The sequence below is a fragment of the Nuphar pumila genome, chromosome 3 (genome assembly GCF_984573655.1).
Source record: "Nuphar pumila chromosome 3, dmNupPumi1.hap1.1, whole genome shotgun sequence".
NCBI classification, from domain to species: Eukaryota; Viridiplantae; Streptophyta; class Magnoliopsida; order Nymphaeales; family Nymphaeaceae; genus Nuphar; species Nuphar pumila.
The window spans coordinates 74895434-74919598 of NC_143251.1; the positions used below are offsets into that span (position 1 = coordinate 74895434).

Below are 24165 nucleotides of genomic sequence, written 5' to 3' on the forward strand. Positions count from 1 at the left end.
TCTTCGGATCCAGACCCAGGTCTTAATCGTATCTTCTTATTTATCACCATACTCAGACCTTTTAAGGTTTGGTTCAAGTCGGATCAGGTCCGGGTAAACCAGGCCCGTTGATACCCTTACGTGTTGATTAACATTTTGCAAATTAGGTATTTCATAAATTGATTCTCCTTTAAGGGCAGAACCATCGATTTATTTACCCTTAAATGAAAAGGTAGGGATCGATTCGTTAAATGGCATAAGGTAGGGGCTATTTTGCAAATGGGCTATATATAAGTCAGGGACCAATTTGCAAAAATCCCGAAAAAATAAAGTACAAAAGGACACGACACGAGATTATGTGACAATTCTTGAGCAGAAAAAAAAAAACAAATAGAAAGAAAAAAAAATAAAAAAGCGCCTCCGCCTGGTCTGTCATTTGAAGCCACACTTCCGCGCTCTCTCTCTCTCTCTTCCGTTCTCTCTCATGGCCGGCATCGCTTCTTCCTCATGCTTGGCGCCGACCCTCGCTGCGAGCGGCTACAGGGAGGAAGGGTTTTGTTTAAAGGGGTTCCTTCATGTCGGCCGGAGAGCCGCGGGCCTGCCCCCACTGAGGCTCGTCGGTGGTTGGAGGGCGGTCGGCTGCTCGGCTCCGCCACGGCCACCGCCCCGCTTGGGCAGAGTCGGACGGCAGAGCTGTGAGGGAAACGTCTCCCTCCTCTCTTTCGGGATATACTCCAACAAGCTCTCCGCCGCAGGGAGCGCGGACGCATCGAAGCTGCTCTCCGGGATGCTTCCCTTCATCGTTGCCGCCACCGCCGTCGCCGCGCTCTCCAATCCGGCTACCTTCTCTTGGTGAGAATCCGTAAACCCTCCCTCTTTCTTGCTTTCCCAATTTATCTGATGGAAATCCGAGTTCTCTGGTTCAGTTGGCACTCGCTGAGAGTTTTTGAGCTCTCTCTCTCTCTCTCTCTTGCAAACAAATTCATTAGGAAAGGTGGAGCTTGAAAAAGTTAATATTGGTTTAGCAATTCAGAACAGCACATTCACTTATTTGCAGGGGCGCAGCTAGGATTCATGTGAGGGGGGGAGGGGGGGGGGGGCAAACAGGGGTATAGCGAAAAAAAAAAATTGGTGTGATAGTCTGGGGTTCGGGGGCAGCGCCCCAGAAAAAAATTTGAGATAAAATAAAAAATGGCTATAATTATTAATAAAAATCTATTTCATATGGACAAATCAAACTATTTGCTGCAGTGGCTAAAAAAATGGATAAAAATCTATTTCATATGGATGTATGTTGACATAACTTTGCATCGGACTCTGGTGTTGTTGCAAAGACTTAAGTACCCTTTCTTGCTGTTCTTCTCATAAAGTGATGGTTTGAAAAAATGACAAAAATGCCCTTCATTCAAAAAAGAAAAAACAAACAGTTCAAAAAAAGGACAAACATGTCCTCCATCCAGAAAGTCGAGGATGATGTTGACTCTTCAAAGTCTTCTTCTTTTTCTGTTCAAAAAAAGGACAAACATGTCTTCTTCTTCTTTCTCCGTAAAACACTGTAAAACCCTCTCTCTCTCTAGAGAAGAAATAAAGGGAAACAAAGAGTTCTTCCTGGAGAAGGCCATGAACATCAACCCTCTCACTCTCTCTCTCTTCTCTCTCTACTTCTGTGCACATCCAACAGACGATCCTACATTGCTCCATCGTCATCTTCTTCTTCTTCCTTCTTCGTAAAACACTGTAAAACCCTCTCTCTCTCTCTCTAGAGAAGAAATCAAGGGAGGTAAAGGGTTCCTCCTGGAGAAGGCCATGAACACCAACCCTCTCACTCTCTCTCCCTTCTCTCTCTACTTATGTGCCTGATTTAGAGTTTTTGCCCTTAGAGGAGGGGGGGCCGGGGGTTTATCCCAGCGTGGGTAGCATCATTCAACTAAATGAGTTATAGATTCTGATTCAGAGTTTTTACCCTTATAGGAGAGGGGTCTGGGGGCTCCTCCCAACGTGGGTAGCATCATTCAACTTGAAGAGTTGTGGAGTCTGATTCAAAGTTTTACCCATTCATATTTTAAGGCATTAGATCTCATGTTTGAACATCCACGCATGTTCAGTTGCTTTCTAGATTATACTTTGAATTCTTGTGTATTTTAGATCTATCGATTTGTATGTAACCAGAGCTCATTTTAATCTGAAATTTTTACTGCAACTTCATGCATATGTCTTCATGCTCTCCACCAAAAATCAGATCATTCTGAGTTTGTTTGACCCACTTTAAAAATCGAGATTCAAAACTTGTTATTTTGCATCGTCAGGATTTTAGCAGAATCAGGACCAACTTGTGGAAGTGATTTCTCCCTAACCAGAGATGATCTTTCCGATCCGTAAAAAGAGTTGTTTTCTAAATTGAATCTAATTTGTTCATATCAAATTTCAGCGATTTCTATGGTGTTTTCGTACCAGTTTCGGGTCAAAAACCATAACCCTGTCACCCTGTGTCATTTTAACGGCTCAGATTTTGATCCATTTTGTTTGAATTTTATTTTCCTAATGGAAGATCATTTTTCAATTCTGTAAAACGGGTTCTCTTTGTTTATGTGTCTAGTTTATCCCTGTAAATTTTCAGAATTTTTCATGGTCAATTATTATTTTATTTTGATTAAATACCAGAACCTTGTATCCAGATTTTATAAATGTTCTGATTTTGGCCCCCATATCATGATTGTTGTAGCACTTCTTCAACAAATCGTTATTTGATTGGCAATATTCTTCAGCAAATTATTGTTATTGTTTTTTTGAGTCTCTAATGAGTCTCTACTATGATTTGTAGTATTTTTGGGTCTCCAACGAGCCTTACAATGATTTATAGTGTTGTTTGATCTATTAACTATGATTTATAGTGCTTTGGGGTCTGCAACGAGCCCCACAACGATTTGTAGTGTTTTTCGGTCTTTTAACTATGATTTATAGTGTTTTTGGGTCTCTAACGAGACCCACAGCGATTTATAGTGTTGTTGGACCTCGCTATAGCGATTTGTAGTGTTTCTCGCTAAACACTACAGCGATTTGTGATACAAATCGTTATCCGAATCAGGACCAACTTGTCAGGGTCATATCTCCCTAACCAGAGATCGGATTTCAAATCCGTAAAAAGTGGTGTCTTTGTTATGAAGTCCAGTTTATTCCTGTAAATTTTCAACGATTTATATGGTCATTTGATACCCCATTTGGATCTAAAACCAGACCCCTATCAGTCTGCCTTATTTGAGTGACATAGGTTTTTATTTCATTTTGTAAGAGTCATATCTTCCCAACGGAAGATCATTTTTCAAATCCGTAAAAAGGGTTTTCTTCCTCTATATGTCTAGTTTATATCTGAAAAGTTTTTTAACTTTTTATGCTCATTTGATATTTCGAACCTGTTAAAAACCGAGACATGTTATAAAATATTATAAAACTTAAAAAGTTTGAAACTTCCTCTATGTGTCTCGATTTTTAACAGGTTTGAAATATCAAATGAGCATAAAAAGTTATAAAACTTTCCAGATATAAACTAGACACATAGAGGAAGAAAACCTTTTTCACGGATTTGGAAAATGATCTTACGTTGGGGAGATATGACTCTTACAAAATGAAATAAAAACCTATGTCACTCAAATAAGACAGACTGATAGGGGTCTGGTTTTAGATCTAAATGGGGTATCAAATGACCATAGAAATCGCTGAAAATTTACAGGAATAAACTAGACTTCATAACAAAGACACCACTTTTTACGGATTTGAAATCCGATCTCTGGTTAGGGAGATATGGCCCTGACAAGTTGGTCCTGATTCTGATAGCGATTTGTATCACAAATCGCTGTAGTGTTTAGCGATTTGTAGTGTTTCTCGCTAAACATTACAGCGATTTGTGATACAAATCGCTATCCTAATCAGGACTAACTTGTCAGGGTCATATCTCTCTAACCAAAGATCGGATTTCAAATCCGTAAAAAGTGGTGTCTTCGTTATGAAGTCTAGTTTATTCCTGTAAATTTTCAGCGATTTATATGGTCATTTGATACCCCATTTGGATCTAAAACCAGACCCCTATCAGTCTGCCTTATTTGAGTGACATAGGTTTTTATTTCATTTTGTAAGAGTCATATCTCCCAACGGATGATCATTTTTCAAATCCGTAAAAAGGGTTTTCTTCCTCTATGTGTCTAGTTTATATCTGGAAAGTTTTATAACTTTTTATGCTCATTTGATATTTCGAACCTGTTAAAAACTGAGACATGTTATAAAATATTATAAAACTTAAAAAGTTTGAAACTTCCTCTATGTGTCTCAATTTTTAACAGGTTTGAAATATCAAATGAGCACAAAAAGTTATAAAACTTTCCAGATATAAACTAGACACATAGAGGAAGAAAACTCTTTTTACGGATTTGAAAAATGATCTTCCGTTGGGGAGATATGACTCTTACAAAATGAAATAAAAACCTATGTCACTCAAATAAGGCAGACTGATAGGGGTCTGGTTTTAGATCCAAATGGGGTATCAAATGACCATATAAATCGCTGAAAATTTACAGGAATAAACTAGACTTCATAACGAAGACACCACTTTTTACAGATTTGAAATCCGGTCTCTGGTTAGGGAGATATGACCCTGACAAGTTGGTCCTGATTCGGATAGCGATTTGTATCACAAATCGCTGTAGTGTTTAGCGATTTGTAGTGTTTCTCGCTAAACACTACAGCGATTTGTGATACAAATCGCTATCCGAATCAGGACCAACTTGTTAGGGTCATATCTCCCTAACCAGAGATCGGATTTCAAATCCGTAAAAAGTGGTGTCTTCGTTATGAAGTCTAGTTTATTCCTGTAAATTTTCAGCGATTTCTATGGTCATTTGATACCCCATTTGGATCTAAAATCACACCCCTATCAGTCTGCCTTATTTGAGTGACATAGGTTTTTATTTCATTTTGTAAGAGTCATATCTCCTCAACGTAAGATCATTTTTCAAATCCGTAAAAAGGGTTTTCTTCCTCTATGTGTCTAGTTTATATCTGGAAAGTTTTATAACTTTTTATGCTCATTTGATATTTCAAACTTGTTAAAAATTGAGACACATAGAGGAAGTTTCAAATTTTTTAAGTTTTATAATATTTTATAACATGTCTCGGTTTTTAACAGGTTCGAAATATCAAATGAGCATAAAAAGTTAAAAAACTTTCCAGATATAAACTAGACACATAGAGGAAGAAAACCTTTTTTACGGATTTGAAAAATGATCTTCCGTTGGGAAGATATGACTCTTACAAAATGAAATAAAAACCTATGTCACTCAAATAAGGCAGACTGATAGGGGTCTGGTTTTAGATCCAAATGGGGTATCAAATGACCATATAAATCGTTGAAAATTTACAGGAATAAACTGGACTTCATAACGAAGACACCATTTTTTACGGATTTGAAATCTGATCTCTGGTTAGGGAGATATGACCCTGACAAGTTGGTCCTGATTCGGATAGCGATTTGTATCACAAATCGCTGTAGTGTTTAGCGAGAAACACTACAAATCGCTATAGCGAGGTCCAACAACACTATAAATCGCTGTGGGTCTCGTTAGAGACCCGAAAATACTATAAATCATAGTTAAAAGACCGAAAAACACTACAAATCGTTGTGGGGCTCGTTGCAGACCCCAAAGCACTATAAATCATAGTTAAAAGATCGAACAACACTATAAATCATTGTGAGGCTCGTTGGAGACCCAAAAATACTACAAATCATAGTAGAGACTCAAAAAAATCATAAAAATAATTTGCTGAAGAATATTGTCAATCAAATAATGATTTGTTGAAGAAGTGCTACAACAGTCATGATATGGGGGCCAAAATCAGAACATTTATAAAATCTAGATACAAGGTTCTGGTATTTAATCAAAATAAAATAGTAATTGACCATGAAAAATTCTGAAAATTTACAGGGATGAACTAGACACATAAACGAAGAGAACCCATTTTACAGAATTGAAAAATGATCTTCCATTAGGAAAATAAAATTCAAACAAAATGGATCAAAATCTGAGTCGTTAAAATGACACAGGGTGACAGGGTTATGGTTTTTGACCCGAAACTGGTACGAAAACACCATAGAAATCGCTGAAATTTGGTATGAACAAACTAGATTCAATTTATAAAACAACCCTTTTTACGGATCGGAAAGATCATCTCTAGTTAGGGAGAAATCACTTCCGCAAGTTGGTCCTGATTTTGCTAAAATTCTGACGGTGCAAAATAACAGGTTTTGAATCTTGATTTTTAAAGTGGGTCAAACAAACTCAGAATGATCTGATTTTTGGTGGAGAGCATGAAGACATTTGCATGAAGTTGCAGTAAAAAATTCAAGTTAAAATGAGCTCTGGTTAGATACAAATCGATAGATCTAAAATGCACAAGAATTCAAAGTATAATCTAGAAAGCAACTGAACATGATGAAAGCAAACTGCACATGCGTGGATGTTCAAAAATGAGATCTAATGCCTTAAAATATGAATGGATAAAAACTTTGAATCAGACTCCACAACTCTTCAAGTTGAATGATGCTACCCACGCTGGGAGGAGCCCCCAAACCCCCCTCCTGTAAGGGCAAAAACTCTAAATCAGGTTCCACAACTCATCAAGTTGAACGATGCTACAGTTAGTGTGCAGGTCAGTCGGTGTTTGATGGAGAAATGTTGGATCGTTTGTTGGATGTGCACAGAAGTAGAGAGAGAAGGGAGAGAGAGTGAGATGAGGTTTTACCCCTCTCTTGTAAGGGTAAAAACTCTGAATCAGGATCTACAACTCATTTAGTTGAATGATGATACCCACGCTGGGAGGAGCCCCCAAACCCTCCTCCTGTAAGGGTAAAAACTCTGAATCAGGCTTCACAAGAGTCAATGTATAGGTCAGTCGGTGCTTGATGGAGCAATGTATGATCTTCTAATGGATGTGCACAGAAGCAGAAATAGAAGGGAGAGAGAGAGTGAGAGGGTTGATGTTCATGGCCTCCTCAGGGGAGATTTATTTCTCGGATAATCCTGCAGTGCAGAGACTGGGTCTTAAATAATCATCTTCGGGGCACTTAAGTCTTTACAACCACTCCTTTTCAAGAACTGTCATTTTTTTTTTGCACCAATGGAGGAGAGGGTACTTAAGTCTTTGCAATCTTATCAAACTCCAACGCTAATTAATGCTGACAAACATGGGGATACGAGACGCACATGCTTACATACGTGGTGCTCTTTGGGACCCCCGATCATGAGATGTAGCTAACTGACCTGTTCGGGGGGGGAACATATAACCTGCTTTGGTTTTTTAGTCACCAAAAGGACTTAAAAGAAGAAAGAAGACAAATTCTGGTGTACCATCCTGGGTTTGACGCTGACTGTAGCTTCTAAAGGAGGAAAGAGAGCATCAGAACTGGCAGTAGTTTATTTAACTGTATAATGTTTTGGATGGTTTACCAAAAGAGAAATTCTTCATTGGGCTTGCTCTCGCAATTTTAATGTTTTTAGATTGTGCAAAGGAGCAAGATAATTGGTGGAGAATTATGACGATGGTGATCATGGTCTTGATTCCTTTCTTCATTCGTCTAGGAAAAGAGGTTAAGAACAGTTTTATTCTTGTTCATGAGTTTAGCGTGGCTAGAGTTCTTTGAAAAAAGGAAAAACAGGGGAATTAACTGTGTCACATGGTTACCACTATAGGATGTGGGATATAGCAGTTATGGTGGTTTTGGTTAAGAACGGCATATATGGCATTGTGGTTGTGAAAATGGAGTATCCTTGTAATGGGGTTAATTAACTGAGAGCTATGAAGGGGAAGGTGACGAGATGAATTGAGTGCTAAGTCAATTTTGAGAAATTGAGGATTTGTTAATAGTGTTAGATCTGTATCCATGGCTGTTGCAGGGATATTTTAATGTGTGGGATCTCCTAGCCAGTCACTGATCTTTCGCCTGCCTTTTTCCATTTCCCAGAGTCCACAGCATCATTGGTAGCCATTTTTGGTGGGGAAAGCTCAAGGGTTTTCGTTTTCTTTTCTCTTGAGAACAGCCAGTTAAAGCCCAATAGAAATTTAAAATCGGTTTTTGGTTTTGCTAACAGATATTGTTTGGCTTCAACTATGTCTCCTGAACTGGTCTTATGGTGGCTTCCAAATCAAAGATCTCTTGGGGAATAAATATTAGGATTCTTTCTGCTTGTTGAATTATAAAAATAGTATACCTCTGGCTATGCTATTGTTAATATTTGTTTTTCTCATGACCAATAAATGTTAATGACTGGATGTTACTTTCATTCATTGTGTTTTTGTGGCATTGGCTTGTATTGTTTATGAAAATAAAGAAGTATTTTTCTCTTCAAATATCAAGTTCATTGGGACAACAAATTAAGGTCAATCAGAAAATGAAAAAGCATTTTCACTCTTAAAGATTAACTTTATGAGGATAAAAAAATTAAGCAAATATTTTGGCTTTTGGAACCAAGTACTGTCCAGATTTTATAAGTTATTGAATTTAGCTTCCAACCATGATTAGAAACACTAAGCTGGTGACTTCTGCTAGGGTATCGAAGGAGTACTATGCCCCGGCCCTGGGTGGGATTATGTTGTCCATCGGTGTTCAACTATCTATCAGTGATTTTGCTCTAGCATTTAAAAGGTACATTCTCATTCTTTTCACTGTAATAAATTGATGTAATGTGTTTGGGTAAGACATTATTGGTTTTCTTCCTTTATGATACTTGTTAAAAAGCCAAAGCAGGATCAGCATCTGAATATGAAGAGTTCTATTCTATTTTGAAAAATATTGTGTATAATATTACAAGCTTCTTTTAGCATACTCATTTCCTTGTTTGATTATTTCAATAAGTCTCCTACTTTCGGAAAAAAAAATGAAAGCAGAAGAAACAAACCTCATGTTTATCATGTGTAGGGACATCACACTTACATTGTTGTATCATTCCATTCTTTTGATGTTTTTCTCCTGTTGAGCGCTGTATGGTGATTTGCAAAGATTTTTTTTTAATATTTTACCTTTATTTTCACAGTAATTCTTACTAAATGTTAGCATTTATGACTTCTTTTCAGACCATTACCACTCTTTGTTGGTTTTGTAGCACAGTATGTGCTCAAACCAATGTTGGGCTTCTTAATCGCTAGAGTTTTTGGAGCACCTCCCATTTTTGCTGCTGGTTTCATTCTCACTGCATGTGTTAGTGGTGCACAACTCTCAAGTTATGCCAATTATTTAGGAAAAGGAGATTTGGCTTTGAGCATTCTCTTGACCAGTTATACAACAATATCTTCCGTGATCATTACACCACTTCTTACTGGTTTATTAATAGGGTCTGTGGTGCCAGTTGATGCAGTTGCCATGTCCAAGTCTATATTGCAGGTAAAAGAATTCCTGAATTTTGTTTGACAAGTAAAATGTCCACATTTATGTTGCATGAGCATCTCAAACATGGTATCCTTTGTGGCTTCTAGGTGGTGCTGGTTCCAGTTACTCTTGGGATCGTGCTAAATACATATGCTAAGACATTTGTAAATGCTATTAGACCAGTCATGCCATTTGTTGCCATGTTTTGCACTTCACTCTGCATTGGTAGCCCACTGGCAATTAACCGTGGCCAAATACTATCTGGGGAAGGTCTTCGCTTGCTTCTACCGGTGTTGACGTTCCATTTCTCATCATTCATCGTAGGATACTGGATCTCTAAACTTCCTGCACTAAGGTATGTATTATACTCATTTTGGTGTTCATATTACATACTATTTATTTATTTCAAATACCCTATATGACTTCTTGAGAAATATATGCATTTTTTATTCATCATTGAAACATAATATAAATGCCTGCAAAAGTAGTATGTGCATTTGGATTGCATTATGCACGAAATCTGAAGTTGGTTGATGATAGAGTAGTACGACTGGACATCTAAGTTTTCCCATCCACATACTACTCCTGCTGCCCTGCATGCACATACATATCTGTGTGCATGTGTGCACTAGTGGAATCCTTTTGTTGTTGAAATTCACCTTCTTGAAGTCACCTTCATAGTTCTTCCAGAGTCTTTTTGGTTCCCTTCCCCCCTTGGAGCAATTTGGTTTAGGCCCAGTATTGCTAACCTTTTTTGTGCTCATTCCAGAAGATTTCTCAATTAAACCACAAACAACGTGAGCAGATAAGAACTTTTAGATGATTTTCTGAAATGTTTTGGTTTCTACATCAAATGATAACAAAAATTAGGCAAGTTGTCTAGGTGTTTTATCATTTGTGAATTTGCAAGTATGTTTGCCCTAGGGCTTGTTCCCATCAAATGAGAAGTGAACAGGTACATGAACTTCAGTTTTTCACTGGTAGGTTTTGTGAACTTAATCATGTTTCAGGATAGGTCTAAATTTACCGAATCATGATATGGGTACAAGAATCCCAAAAATGTTCCTGGCATCCTTTCATTTTCCCCCCTGCATGTGCTAGTTTTCTGGATTTCTTGAATCTTGCCCGCCACTGCTGGCAAGTAATTTTGTTCATGGCTCTTTTTGTTCTCTGCAGACAAGAAGAGAGCGTGTGCAGAACCATATCATTGTGTACCGGGATGCAGAGCTCCACTCTTGCAGGCCTACTTGCTACACAGTTCCTTGGGAGTACCCATGCGGTCCCAGCCGCTTGTTCTGTCGTAACAATGGCGATCATGGGTCTCTATCTTGCCTCTTTTTGGGGTCGCGGGCTGCAAATCCGGGATTTACCAAGTTATGTTTTCTCTCAAATCGGTTCAATTTTCAATTCCTATGGAACTCAAGCATATTCATGAGCAGTTATGGGAGGCATCAATATGGATACATGAAAACATGACTTCTGGAATTGAGCATATATAGTAGCATGTGCATCACGTATGCGCCGTGGATGGAGGTAGTAGGGGCATGATATGGCATACAATATACTGCCTAAGCTGTACCATATTGTACATGCATCAGAAGCAACCAGCCCATGAGATTTCACGGATAGATGCTTGAGCAAGTTCGGCTGGTACACTTCATTTTTATTCTTGTGTATATCATATCAATATACATAATAATCAAGCCAGTTGCTACTATAAGTGTTGCTAAGGGTCGGGTAAATTCAGGGTTACATTTAAGTTTACGTTGGCTCTTCAAAGTGGTAGCCTCGCTAGCAACCTGCTGCTCAACGTTTAAAGGCTTGTAGGGAAAATCATTGCATCACTAACATTGGCATGCCTTTAGTTGGTAAAACCCTTGAGGACCTTTTGCACCTAGCTTCAACCTTATGTCAAGTGATGCCCTTTTTGGGTTTTGAATTGTGGTAGTCTTTTGTCATATGACATACCGCTGTCGCCCCTAGGCGGAGCCTTTGTGGGTGATTCACTGAATTATCTGATGAGAAAAAACTGGAAAAATTCATTTTAACTTGCCAGTTTGGATGATTCTCTGAATTATCTGATGAAAGAAAAAACCGGAAAAGTTCATTTGACTTGCAGGTTTTAGGCCAAAGGCAAATGAGGGTAATTTTTAATTCTTAAACCAAAACATAATCATATGTGTGCAATTTGAGTTCATGGATCAGATGATGTGCAAAAAGTCCCAACTCTCTCTCTCTCTCTCTCATTTATCTCCCAAAGAAACCATGTCTAGGATCAAAGACCTGGTCGTACAGGCTCAATCTGCCATATCTATAATCGTTGGCCTAGAGGCATAAAACTCGGAGGCTAGGACCCTCACCCCTAGAGCTTTTGCTGGACGTTGGCTTGTACAAAAAGTGACACTCACAAGAATCGAACCTTGACCCCCTGTCTAACAGTCCATGCCTCACCCCACTACACCAAATCCCCTCGGGGTTCCAAAGGTCCCAACTATGTTACAGGGTTATTATTAAACTCTTTCAGTTTACCAAGTTGAAGCCACCTTTGTTGGACTTAGAACGGATATAAATCAGCTGAGGAGATGATAAAAAATGTTTGACAGAGGAACCATTCAATTAAAAGTTATTTTAGTGAGTTTCCAATTTGTTGATAAAAAACAAAAAAGAAACATAAAGGTCTAACCAATAAGCAAGAACCAAGAAGGATTCCACGCAGGTAGTCGGCCTAGTTTTGAAAGCTTTTACCTTTCTATGCATCAAACTATTTGAGTCCTATGGACGCGATACGATCACATTTATAGATTCACGGTATTTTATATTTCTGTGTATTATGGGTAAGAATGACATCGGATTATGATGTAAACAGGTTGGATCTAGGTAATACCGAGTTCGACCTAATTGGATTTGGAGTTGGATGGATCAGCTAAAACCGAATCTGGTTCCAACTAACCTAAAATTTGACATTCGGATTTTAGTCGGACACAGACTCAGATTCAAATGTAAACCCAATGCCAAGTCCGGATCTGACTAGCTGTAGGATCCTACTTTGGCTACTGGATCTGACTGATTGGATTGGGATTCGGATTGGATGCTGGATCATATCTAACCCGTTGACATCCCTACATCAGATTTAAATATGCAAGGAAAAGACGTCATATACTCCTTGATGGCTAAGAATGCTACATCATTGCATAGGCTACTTTTTTATGAATGATTTCATGAACAAGGATTGGGATGGATCAACCTTTGAGAGGAGCAGTTTGGTTCTTGGATACTTTTTAATAAATAAATAAAACTTTGTGAAGCAAGCCCGTCTAGCTCAGTTGGTAGAGCGCAAGGCTCTTAACCTTGTGGTCGTGGGTTCGAGCCCCACGGTGGGCGCTTTATTTTTTTTTGTTCCAGCATTTCTTTTTTTTAATGGTCGGTGCGGGCTGCAAAGTCCACACACATAACGTGGCTATTCATTGGAGGATCCAGATCTGACTCAAAACATGTGGTAGAATTCTGGACCCAGATACGATCGGACCTCTGTTACTGGATACAGGGAAAATGGATCTAGTCTATATTTTTTCATGTGAAGCAGTTAGATAAATTGGTCGGGTCAGAACCAGCTCCAAACCTTTTTTTATTTATCTGTTTCTGACCTGGACCTGTCTAAATCCAACATTATTTGTTCTGAGTCCGACCCGCTTTATAAAACTGACATTATGTTTATGGACCTTGTCCGCTCGAAATACCTTGATCAGTTCAGAATCAAATAATGATCCAACCCACTTGCAGACCTAGATTTCACCTAAACTAGATATCTGCCAATTTCAAGTCAGGCTTGGGACAAGGTGGATAGGTTCACGTGTCACCTTGGAAATTGCAAGACCCATGATACCTTATAATTCTAATGTTCTAGGAACATTAATGAGGAGCAACTTTTTTTATTGGCAAGCTGGAGTTAGGCAGACCTCCACCAGTTATACAACGTACCATTGGGTTTTGAACTCGCAACATCCCAACACAATGTGACGTGTGCACTAACAGCTCCTACCAAATAAGGCGAGCCCCCACATTGTGCTCAGCTTGGTAAACTTCACGTGTGGCTCAAGGATTCAAGCTTCCAACAAGCGGCTCATCTCGTTTCCCAGCTTAGTTGCCAGTAGGGGTGTCAAACGGCCTGGTTTACCCGGACCCGACCCTAACCAAACCCTATAGGGTCCGGGTATGGTGATAAATAAGAAGACCCACGTCTGGACCCGAAGGTCCGATTAATACATGGACCCAAGTATAGTTTGTGAAATTTTATACCAGACCCGGATTCGATCCGAGTTTCAATTAAGATCCGCAAATTTTCAATATAAAAATGATAAAAAAATATGGTTTTACCAGGTATGGTCCGAGTTTGGTTCATGTAGTTTTTATTGGGTCCAGACATGGTTTTTATTATAGTGGATCCGATTAGACTCGAGTCCGGACCCAATACCATACCCAAGAATCTGGTCAACTCTAGTTCCATCTGGGTCTGAACCAAACCCGACCCGTTGACACCCCTAGTTGCGAGTTCTCTTGGGTACCATATGTGGCCGACCCGTAAGTTGGATTACATGGTTTACGCTCGAGTCTCCGATTTTGTGGCAATCAAAATGGCCATTTGAAACTAATATTTAACTTAAAGTTAACGCATCATTTTAAAAAATGAATCCCATCATTTTCCTTGGCCATGCGGGCTCTGCACACATGGTTAGGGGACAAGTTCGTTTTGTCTTGAGACAAGAAACATCTCGAGTTCGAAACCTGAGGGATGCGTCCTATCGACGAGCTGAAACATAAATGAAAGCTTTTCTAGTGAGGGTAGATCAGATGCAATGTGATTTGGGTGATCAGGTGCAGCAGCACACTAAAAGTGTGCACCTGATCCCTTCCTCAGTACCGATGGCCAGGCCACGGGAATAGGTCATGGTCAATATTGCTATTCTTAGCGATAAAGAAAATCGATGGTTTACCTCCAACATTAGGAAAAAAAAACCATAATTTCTCTTATCCATTTTCTTTCTTATTTTTCTATATAAGCAGCACACTATGAAGGCAGGCAGAAACTAAGCCTAAGATTTACTTTTTCCGAAGGCAAAGTAGTAGGCTTAAACTTGACGACATGATCTTGATGTAAGCTGGAGCAAGCAGGCACTAGGCTGGCCGAGCGTCTTTTTTTTTTAACTTGCAACGATACCATTGGGATTCGAACTTGCAACGTCCCAATACAAGGTGACGTGCATTAGCTGCTCCTACCAGACAAGCGGAGCCCCGTTGGTGGCCGAGCATCTTACATCCGGCAATGAAGGCATGGGCGACCCACTTTTCATGATATATATATATATATATATATATATATAGAGAGAGAGAGAGAGAGAGAGAGAGAGAGTTCATCATTAGCACATCAGAGTAAAAAGTACAAGAATCTTCCTATCCTTCGTAACAAACTTAAGAGCTTCACACTATCAACGGCTACTAGAATTTAAATCCAACCAAGAGTACTCTTTGTTATTGATCAGAAAAAATTGAAATGAAATAATATACAAAAATTAATGGACAATATTGACATAAATTTATGAATACTAATTAAGCGTACGTTTGGGTATCACGTGAATTGTGATCAAGTTCATGAACTCCAAGAAAAATGCAATTCATGATCTTGTTACAAGAGTTTACGTGATACACAAACGCACTCCTCTAAAGCAAACCAATAGACACCAATCTCAACATGCATAATTAAGCAAAGCAAACTTTACATGCAAAGAGATCTTGCCAAGATCGTTCAAAACTAGCTTGGCACCAACAACAAGCCAATGTCCAGGTGGATCATGAGGTCCCCTCAACACCTCTGCTGTGTCCACAAACTTCAGCAACTTCCTGGACTGCACTGGCACTGGTGGCCCATCTGGGTAGACTCCAGAGTTAAGTACTGGTTTAGTTGGTTGCTCCTTTGTTACTGTGGCAGTGAAGGTTGTGCTCAGTGTTGACAGGAAGCTCGACTTGTGCAGTGTTGCAGGAGCCTGGCACCATATTGCCTTCTGGATTGTGCAGTTGGGCAACCATGTGAAGAGAAGCCTTAGATGAAGCACCTTCTTTGACCGCTTGCTTCGCGCTTGGAGCTGGGCGCCTGTTACAATGAACACACCTTCTCTGCTTCCAGAGGGGCCACGAAGCCACTGAGGGTCATGCTTGATTGGTGCAGTGCAAACATGGGAGTACTGCTTCCACTTAACTGGCTCAAAGTATTCGATATCTGTGTCTTCCGAACCTCGCCACCGGGGCACTTCAGACGTGGTGGTGGAGCTGAGAATGCTAGGTAGGCTGGAGAGATGCTGCACGTGGATTGCTAGCCTGTTGCACTTCTTGCCTTCAAGATATAGACGCAGGCCGACCACAGGCTTTCCACAGCTAGTGACCTTTGTATACAGAGCATGAGTGTGAGACTAATTATATTGCATGTGGTTAATGTGAATCATGGGAGATCTCAATTGTCAAGGATTAATAGTAGTGAAACAGAGGACCAAATAAAATTGAAGAAATAAAAAGTACCTCAACAGTGTTAACATGAAGCTTTGGTCCCATGAAGCTGAACCGTAGGGATGGACTAGAAGCCTTCCTAATTTGAGGTGTGAGACCTAGAGGTAGCTCGTTGTATGCAGGAGCCCATTGCAGGGGAACCTGGAACTCCAAGAAATACCGCAGGTCCTCTGGAGCAGGTTTGTCTGTTTATCCAAAAATGAACGTCACTAACAATCAACACTAATAGCATGTTTTTCTCATGGAATTAAAAGTCTATTCCATGGAAGGGAGAAATTTAGCTTGTGAAATACATGAAGTATGCAATCCAAATTCAACAAAAAGGATAGGAATAATATGCTATAGTTTGAAACAGAGTTACGTTTTCTACAATTCTGCCATGTCTTTGCAAGTTGACAGTGGGATTTCAGTGGAGGGTTAAACCTTTAGATACACAGCTACCTGGCATTATCTAATTTTGGCAGAAGGTTTACATAAATGAAGCAGAAAAATATTGGTTTACTACAGCAAGACGGTAAACAAGAATGGTGAAAATAAATATTAACCAGTCACAACAAATATTGCTGCAAGCTAGTTCAGGTTCAGATTCTTGTTTGTATGTATGGTGGTGGAAAGATTTTCACAAAAATAAACCAATCTGGATTGGCTTGAAGGCAATGAAAAGAAAACGATAAAACCAGAAAGGAAAAAAGGATAAAATAACATTGAACAAAGACATCTCAAAAACTTTACAGTGAGTTATATATATTGAACTTTTGGAAGGTTAAGACTTACAACGAAGATATAGGTTAATTGTGTGGCTTAGATATCCGCTGCCTGGTATTCCACTTAGAAGAGATGTAATTGGGACAAACTTAAAGAGAATGGCATCAGGGTCGCTTGATACTGAGTGTAGCCATGTATAATGACTATTTGATGTGTTTCCACCTCTCTTCGAGCAAATAATAGTAACACCCTGTTCAAGAACAAATGGACATCAACTAGCCGCTAAGAATACAAGATAATTCACAATTTAATTCTGAATAACTGGCTAATCTTGCCATTAACATGTTAAATATCAAACATTTGATCTAGAGAAAGGAATGATAGCTTACATCCTTGCTTGATGTTGCTGAAAAGCTGGCCAGTTGCATACTGTTCGAGTGCAGGATATTTTTAAATACCTCAGGAACCTGGAAACAGAGCATGAATCACCCAACTATTCCAAGAATTAAAATTTTCTTTGGACAAATAAAACAAGGGCATAGAAGTACTTTGTGAGTGCTTTCTCTGATTTTGTGGTGCAGAGGGGAGAGGCTTCTTCCATCTGAAAAGTAAAAATCACCTAGATTTTCAAAATGTTTCTTGAGTTCAGCAGGTGGAAAGGGTGAGGAAGGACTCTGTCTCACACAGACCAAATCCTGGCCTCCCACAGATAAGCCCACAATTATGTGTGTACCATATGATTGGATGAACCTGTGAACATACTAAGAAAGTCAATAAATTTAAAGCAGACGCTAGAAATCCTACACTACTTTCATGCAAGTAGAAAAGTGTGGCACACTCTTTTAAAACTGATCAAGATGACAATATTGATTGCAGTTCCCTAGATATATGTATTTCAACACAAGAAATTAAGATGAAGAATTTGGACCTTGAAAGAGCAGCAGGGTCCCAAGTGGATGGAACAGCCCTTTTGACCTCGTCTCGAAGGACTAAAGGAGATCCAGTTAGGTGTAGATTGTAAAGAGAGATGAAATAACCATCAAAGGCAAGATATTTAGTTTCTGTGGCATCATCCAACCAGGCCCCACTTAGGTCAAAGATTGCATTAAAATATCCAGAAGGGATCTTCCCCTGTATGGATAACTTCTGATTGAGCAACTCTGACATCTGCAAGTGAAAAACAGAATGAGCATATAAATGCTGAAAATGGTTAGAATGAATAAGCATCAAGTTGATAGAAATTAAAAAGGTGCACAAGCCAAAAAGGACCGAAATCGAGATGCTAAATGTGAACTCCAAGTAATCTGCCTGAGGTGTTCAAGGAGGAGAACCTCAAGACGTGTTTAGTCTACAAGTGTAATCTCCATCTTGTTGGCCTTCTACCTATGGGATGTGTGAGAATCATCTGATATAATCACCATCTCATCCTGAATGATATCTTATCACTTAGAATCATCGATATAATTCTTTCCATCTTGACAGTGTATATGTTGTGTTAAATATTTATAAAATAAGAATGTTTGCCTTTCTTCTCATAAAAAAAATCAAGTTGATAGAAATCACACTTCTGCAAATATATATATATATATATATATATATATATATATATTTGAAGAGGCTTTGAAAAAAATGAAATCAAGAAGGGCAGTTGGCCCAGATGGTATACCTATCGAGGCTTGGGAATGCTTGGGAGAGAAAGGTTTAGAATGGTTGACAAATCTTTTTAACAAGATTTGGCGGACAAATAAGATGCCTAATGAGTAGAGGAAGAGTACTTTGGTGCCTCTATATAAGAATAAGGGTGATATACAAGATTGCACAAACTATCGTGGTATAAAACTCATGAGTCATACTATGAAACTTTGGGAGAGGGTGATTGAGTCTAGGTTGAGGAAGATTGTCATATCGGAGAATCAATTTGGTTTTATGCCTGGAAGATCAACTATGGAAGCTATACATCTTCTTAGACAACTTATTGAGAGAAATAGAGAGAGGAACAAAGATTTGCATATGGTTTTTATTGATTTGGAGAAGACATACGATAGAGTACCTAGGGACGTTCTCTGGTGGACAATGATGAAGAAAGGTGTTTCTCTCAAGTACATTAGTATAATTAAGGATATGTATGAAGGAGTAGTAACCAATGTCCGCACTTGTAGAGGGGTGACAACCAATTTTCCTATAACGGTTGGGTTACATCAAGGATTCGCTTTAAGCCCTTTCCTATTTGCTATAGTGATGGATGAGCTTACTAGATCAATTCAAGAAAATGTGTTGTGGTGTATGTTGTTTGCTAATGATATTGTTTTGATTGATGAGTCTAAAGCTGGGGTTAATGTTAAGTTAGAATTATGGAGACAGACATTGGAAGCAAGAGGTTTTAAGTTGAGTAAGAGTAAGACAGAATACATGGAATGTCGGTTTAGTAAGCAACGAAGTAATGATGAGAGTGTAGTGGAGCTTAGTGAGCAAAAAATACCGGTGGATGATTGTTTCAAATATTTGGGATCTATCATTCAAAAGTATGGAGAAATTGATGGAGATGTAAATCATAGGATAAAGGTTGGGTGGATGAAATGGAAAAGTGCAACTGGAGTATTGTGCGATCGTAGAATGCCATTGCGGTTGAAGGGAAAGTTTTATAGGACGACTATTAGGCCCGCTTTACTATATGGTACGGAATGTTGGGTTGTCAAGAGACATCATATTCAAAAAATGAGTGTAGCTGAGATGCGTATGCTGAGATGGATGTGTGGAAATACAATAAAAGATAAGATTCGGAACGAGGAGATACGTAAGAAGGTAGGCGTTGCACCCATTGAAAATAAGATGAGAGAGAATCATTTACGGTGGTTTGGACATATTCGGCGAAGGCCTAATGATGCTCAAGTTAGAAGGATGGAGAAATGGGAAAATATATTAGTTAAAAGAGGTTGGGGTAGGCCTAGGAAGACATGGATGGAGGTGATAGGAAAGGATATGAATGCTTTGAACCTCACCGAGGACATGGCATTGGATAGAAATGATTGGAGGAGAAGGATTCATGTGGAAGACGCATAATGATTTTCTTTTTTGGTTCATATCGCCGACCCCAATTGTTTTGGGATGAAGGCGTAGTTGTAGTTGTAGTTGTTGTTGTTGTTGTATATATATATATATATATATATATATATATATATATATATATATATATATATATATATATATATATAGATAGATAGATAGATAGAGAGAGAGAGAGAGTAATGTGTAGCTCCTAAACCTTCCTAAAGGATTCTAAAAAACAAAGTTCTATTCATTTTCTGCTTAATCCTAACCTATAGATGCGTTCATCATTTTGGATCGTATTTATTCAATGATAAACAGTGATTTTTATTTCACCAAGTTTTGGTGCAATATGAACCTTCGATTTTCGATCGCACTAAATATGCATCTAAATACAGAAAAAATGCCTAATCTAATACGTGTTTTCTACTAAGTTATAGAGAATGCATCTATGAGTTCGGATTAAGCAAACACCCAAAAATATATCCCTTGAAGCTGTTTAAGACGGTTTAGGAGTTACTCAGGTTGGATTTGCAAAAAAAAGTGTTGGAAATGCCTAGTTCACACTCAGGTTCACATATTTCCAGTTAAAATATTCTAGTGTGTGTGTGCTTCTCCTCTCATTTAACCAATGGCCTCTCTACAGCCAGAAAGTTTTGCAGAGAAAAAGACAAGAAACTATCAATAAAGAATGCTTTTTGAAAAGAAAAGAAAAAACTTTTCCAAAAAAATACTATCAATAAAGAACAGAAATTTTTGGTACTCATAGCCTTTTCTCAACTTTGTGGATTGCTTTACAGATCACAATATCCAAATTGATTGTTGCTCTCTATAAATCTAAGAGACAAACAGATGCCAATAATTGTAATGGTCGGCTCCAGGCTGTCGGACATTTTTGAAACAACATACCATTCCATTTCCCAAGCAATCTCTTGATGGCATTTCCGTTGAATTCTCAAAAAGACCAAAATGTGGTTTTAATCACTAAAGGCATAAAAACACTCCCTACGATGAAATTACAATTATTCCCAACAACTTTCATCATAGAATACAAACTAACAATTTAAAAAGAAACAGTTAATTATCTATTTATTTATTTTATCTTTTATTGCTTGCTTTTAAGATGAATTAAACGTTTAAGCTAAAGATTTTGCTCATCATTAAATACACTTAGTAATCTTACACTATCTGCATCAAGTACCAATTTCCTCCTTACAAGTAAAAGTTATAAAGTGATATATCTCCAAAAAAAAAGTTATAAACATGCATATACTCCAAGGACATTATTCAAGTTTAGTGGCTACTATCATGAATATTGCAAAAGACTATTCAAATTATAAGCCCGTACGCAAGCAACCAACTTAGGAAGAAAAGGAACGAAGCACATTATTTAAAAAGAAAAACAGGTAATTAATTAATCACAATTTGCCAAGGAGATGACCCACCAAGTTCCCTTTTTCTCTTCTTTTGCTTTTAATTAACAGAAAATGCTTTCAAAGTATTGTCAAGGACAAGGACAGCTAAAATGAGCTCCCCACCATTTGGTTTTTGCTACCATTAGGATCTTGTTTCTGATTCTAGAAATTGTTTTTTTGCAATCATTCAGGCACAGTTTATCCATACATAAGGAGGCAAAAATCCCACGTATTTACAGTGAAAATATTTTTTCTCCATATCATATCAAAGCCATGGGGCAAAATAGAAGGGCAGAAGGGCCACATATTTGTTGGGTTGGGGTGATCCACACATTCAACCTGTTGCGGGTCTGCTATATCAGGGCCGACCTACATGGGAATCCATACCCGATTAGAGCATCCATACCCTACCTACTTACGGTTAAGATTCTATTTCATGGCCTCTTTAAAGTATAATCCATAAATTGGATCTGAATCTGGTTTGCATTTGATTGCAACCTCCATTATCCATATCTAGTTGGGTATAGCATGACACATCCACATCCGACCTGTTTTCTCTATGGAAAGTATCGTGAGGGTCCAACACTCCTGAAAATGGATAGCAAGGACATTCTGTGATCCATATCCATATGCGTATCTGTTTTCTCCATGGACCAGGCCAAGCTAAGTCGTCATCCGGTTTTTACCGTAGACCCGTTTTGATCATATATTAGCAATATGTGAAACGGCAAAAAATCGTTAAAAGATGTGTAAATGAATATAAAAAAATCTTTTCTATGCCGCTATATTTATATCTATATCTATACTACTTATAAAAGGAGGGATGTGGAGCATTGGTGTACGTAAATATTTTTCTTTAGAAACTTTTGAAAATGACACAAAAGTTTAGCTGGGTGTAGATGTCTTTTTCAAACTTGTATGCAAATTTGGTTATAGGCCCCCGTCACCTAGAAGAGAGAGAGAGATTGGGGAAAATTTCAATCAAAAAAGAGAGAGAGAGAGAGATTAGGAAATGACATACGTGGGTTTAATTCGAGGTAAAACGTGAGAATATTTTCTTCGAAAACCAAGTCAAGGGTACAGTAACCACGCGTTTGGATCCAACATTCAACTCATACCCAATATCCGAGAAAGTCTGAATCCATATTAGAAAAGTACCTTTATATAAATATAAAATTTTCATGTTCTAGATGATATCAACGAAACAAACACGAGGTTTCTGCCGAAGAGGTTAATCTGTTTCTTTGGTTTTCAAAGTTTTTGTTGGAAAAGACCGTGTTTGCGCACGGCCTCTTTCACCCATATGTTCGCTTCCGAACGAAACCAAAATTGACCAGATGGGGTTGCATCATAAGCTATTATTGTGTGCCATAATAGAGTTGGTTGGTAGGCCAACGAGAAGCCACTACCCCCGACCCACCAAGAGGAATTGCTCTCAAAGTACACAACCAATTCCACCAAAAAAACACTGAGCCCAAATTCTTGTTGGCTGAGCCTACCCCTAAATCCAACCGTATGTGAAACTGAAGTCACCACCCAAAAACAAACAAACCCAGTTTCTTCTTTGGTCTTGCCGCCACGAATCCCAAGGAAGAATTGAAGGCCAGGATCGTGTTGGAGAACAATTAAAGACGCGTAGGGAGGACTATTTTTTGTCGTATAGAGAAAAATCCAGCAAGGCTTTCTTCGTCATACTAGGATATTTCTGTCAATTAATGAAATCATGCGGGGATAGTTTCGTCAGGTGAAAAACCAAAAACGACGGATGATGACGCGTTCAGAAATCGGATATATCCGTCATTATTGAAAATGGCGGGGTTAATTTCGTGACAGGAGCGATTGGATACGGAATATGGTCAACCGCCTCGGTCATTATAGAGGGGAGTCATTTACTATCGAACATCCAATGTCATCAGCGCTTCGATATTGATTTTGTTGAAAAAAAGGCGGAAGTTTCCACGTCAAACCGTCCAAAATTTGACAACTTTAATGACTAAATTACCCCTACACGACGATGTTCCACCGGCAATCGGGATTCGCCTTCCTCGGCCGAGTATTTCGGGCAGCCGGATGGAGACGAAATCGTCCCGATAGCCAAAAAAGACGAAAATACCCCTAGACATCGCTTGAATCCGCCCAGTCGCCGGGGGAGGAGGAGTTCCTACCGAGAAAGGAAGATAACGCACAAACGCGAATCCCTATGCCGTGTTTGGAATCGAGGAAACGGGATCCAATTCCATCAACATCCTTCTCAAACAAAAAGGGGTGGGGGGAGGGGGGGATTTTGATGGAATTAGATCTCATTTCCACCGGATAACATGATTTTTAAAGGAAGGAGAGGAGGAACACACTCACTTGATTGAACTCGAGGACGTCGGACCTGAACCGGATCCGATCACCTTTATCGCAACCGATATCCCTGGGAACGGCTGGGATGCCGCCCCCTCCGGGGATCTTGACGTCTCGGACGCTCCTCTCGTCCAACTCCACGAGCCTCCCGTCGCCGGAGGCCGTCCCCTTGGAGTACTTCAGCCGGAAATCGCTCGTCAGGTCGAACCCCCGCCCCAGCGCCCCCACCGCCCGCGCGGCGACTCCCTCTCCGGGCAGACTCATCCGTTTCCGGCCACTACGATCCGATCTCCGACCAGCCACAGAGAGAGAGAGAGAGAGAGGGACTAGCAGGAGCAAGAGAGGGAGGGTTTTCATATAGAAGGGTTTTTTTTGTTGATGGCGGTGGGGAGAGTTTTTTAGATTGCTTGAGGGTTTGACTGAGGGCAGAACGGGAAATAGAGGAAAGTAACGAGACCTACTAGAAATGTCAGGTACGTAGGACCGCGGGAGACGTAAAAGCATTTGCTTTGTTCCGGCTTTGGGTGTCTCAACGGGTCTGGTTTACCCGCATCCGACCCGGACCAAATCCTATTATAGGATTCGAGTATAGTGACAAATAAGAAGATCTGGTTAAAACTCAGGTCCAGACCTGAAGATCCGATTAATATATGAACCTAGTTTATGAAATTTTATACCAGACCCAGACCCGACCTGAATTTCGATTAT

At 39.2% G+C, this 24165-nt stretch overlaps 2 protein-coding genes and 1 non-coding gene across 3 annotated transcripts; 2 read left to right on the plus strand and 1 right to left on the minus strand.

The window, feature by feature from the left end:
- The first annotated feature begins 354 nt into the window (after positions 1-354).
- Positions 355-11105, plus strand: LOC149843033 (putative sodium/metabolite cotransporter BASS3, chloroplastic). Its single transcript, XM_089999551.1, has 5 exons — positions 355-831; positions 8573-8668; positions 9097-9403; positions 9496-9743; positions 10565-11105. The coding sequence occupies exons 1-5, from the start codon at positions 464-466 to the stop codon at positions 10821-10823; spliced, it is 1278 nt and encodes a 425-aa protein (XP_089855677.1). The 5' UTR covers positions 355-463; the 3' UTR covers positions 10824-11105.
- Positions 11106-12696: 1591 nt separating this feature from the next.
- TRNAK-CUU (transfer RNA lysine (anticodon CUU)) lies at positions 12697-12769 on the plus strand. The gene has a single exon. It is a non-coding gene; the product is annotated as a tRNA-Lys (tRNA).
- Positions 12770-14887: 2118 nt separating this feature from the next.
- On the minus strand, positions 14888-23822 carry LOC149843035 (MACPF domain-containing protein At4g24290-like). The gene is made up of 7 exons (XM_089999550.1): positions 23464-23822; positions 17577-17815; positions 17197-17398; positions 17038-17115; positions 16718-16898; positions 15956-16128; positions 14888-15822 (listed from the first exon to the last, which is right to left on the minus strand). Exons 1-7 carry the CDS (start codon positions 23812-23814, stop codon positions 15130-15132), a joined length of 1917 nt encoding a protein of 638 aa, XP_089855676.1. The 5' UTR covers positions 23815-23822; the 3' UTR covers positions 14888-15129.
- Positions 23823-24165: the final 343 nt, after the last annotated feature.

Excerpts from the sequence above, each read along its gene's own strand:
- LOC149843035 (XM_089999550.1), bottom strand. The coding sequence starts at position 23,814 with ATGAAAACCCTCCCTCTCTTGCTCCTGCTAGTCCCTCTCTCTCTCTCT. Across the intron at positions 16,899-17,037 it reads CAGCAACATCAAGCAAGGAT|GGTGTTACTATTATTTGCTC; the intron begins GTAAGCTATCAT and ends GTTCTTGAACAG. Across the intron at positions 16,129-16,717 it reads AATTAACCTATATCTTCGTT|ACAAACCTGCTCCAGAGGAC; the intron begins GTAAGTCTTAAC and ends TTGGATAAACAG.
- LOC149843033 (XM_089999551.1), top strand. The coding sequence starts at position 464 with ATGGCCGGCATCGCTTCTTCCTCATGCTTGGCGCCGACCCTCGCTGCG. Across the intron at positions 8,669-9,096 it reads TTTGCTCTAGCATTTAAAAG|ACCATTACCACTCTTTGTTG; the intron begins GTACATTCTCAT and ends ACTTCTTTTCAG. Across the intron at positions 9,404-9,495 it reads TGTCCAAGTCTATATTGCAG|GTGGTGCTGGTTCCAGTTAC; the intron begins GTAAAAGAATTC and ends TGTGGCTTCTAG.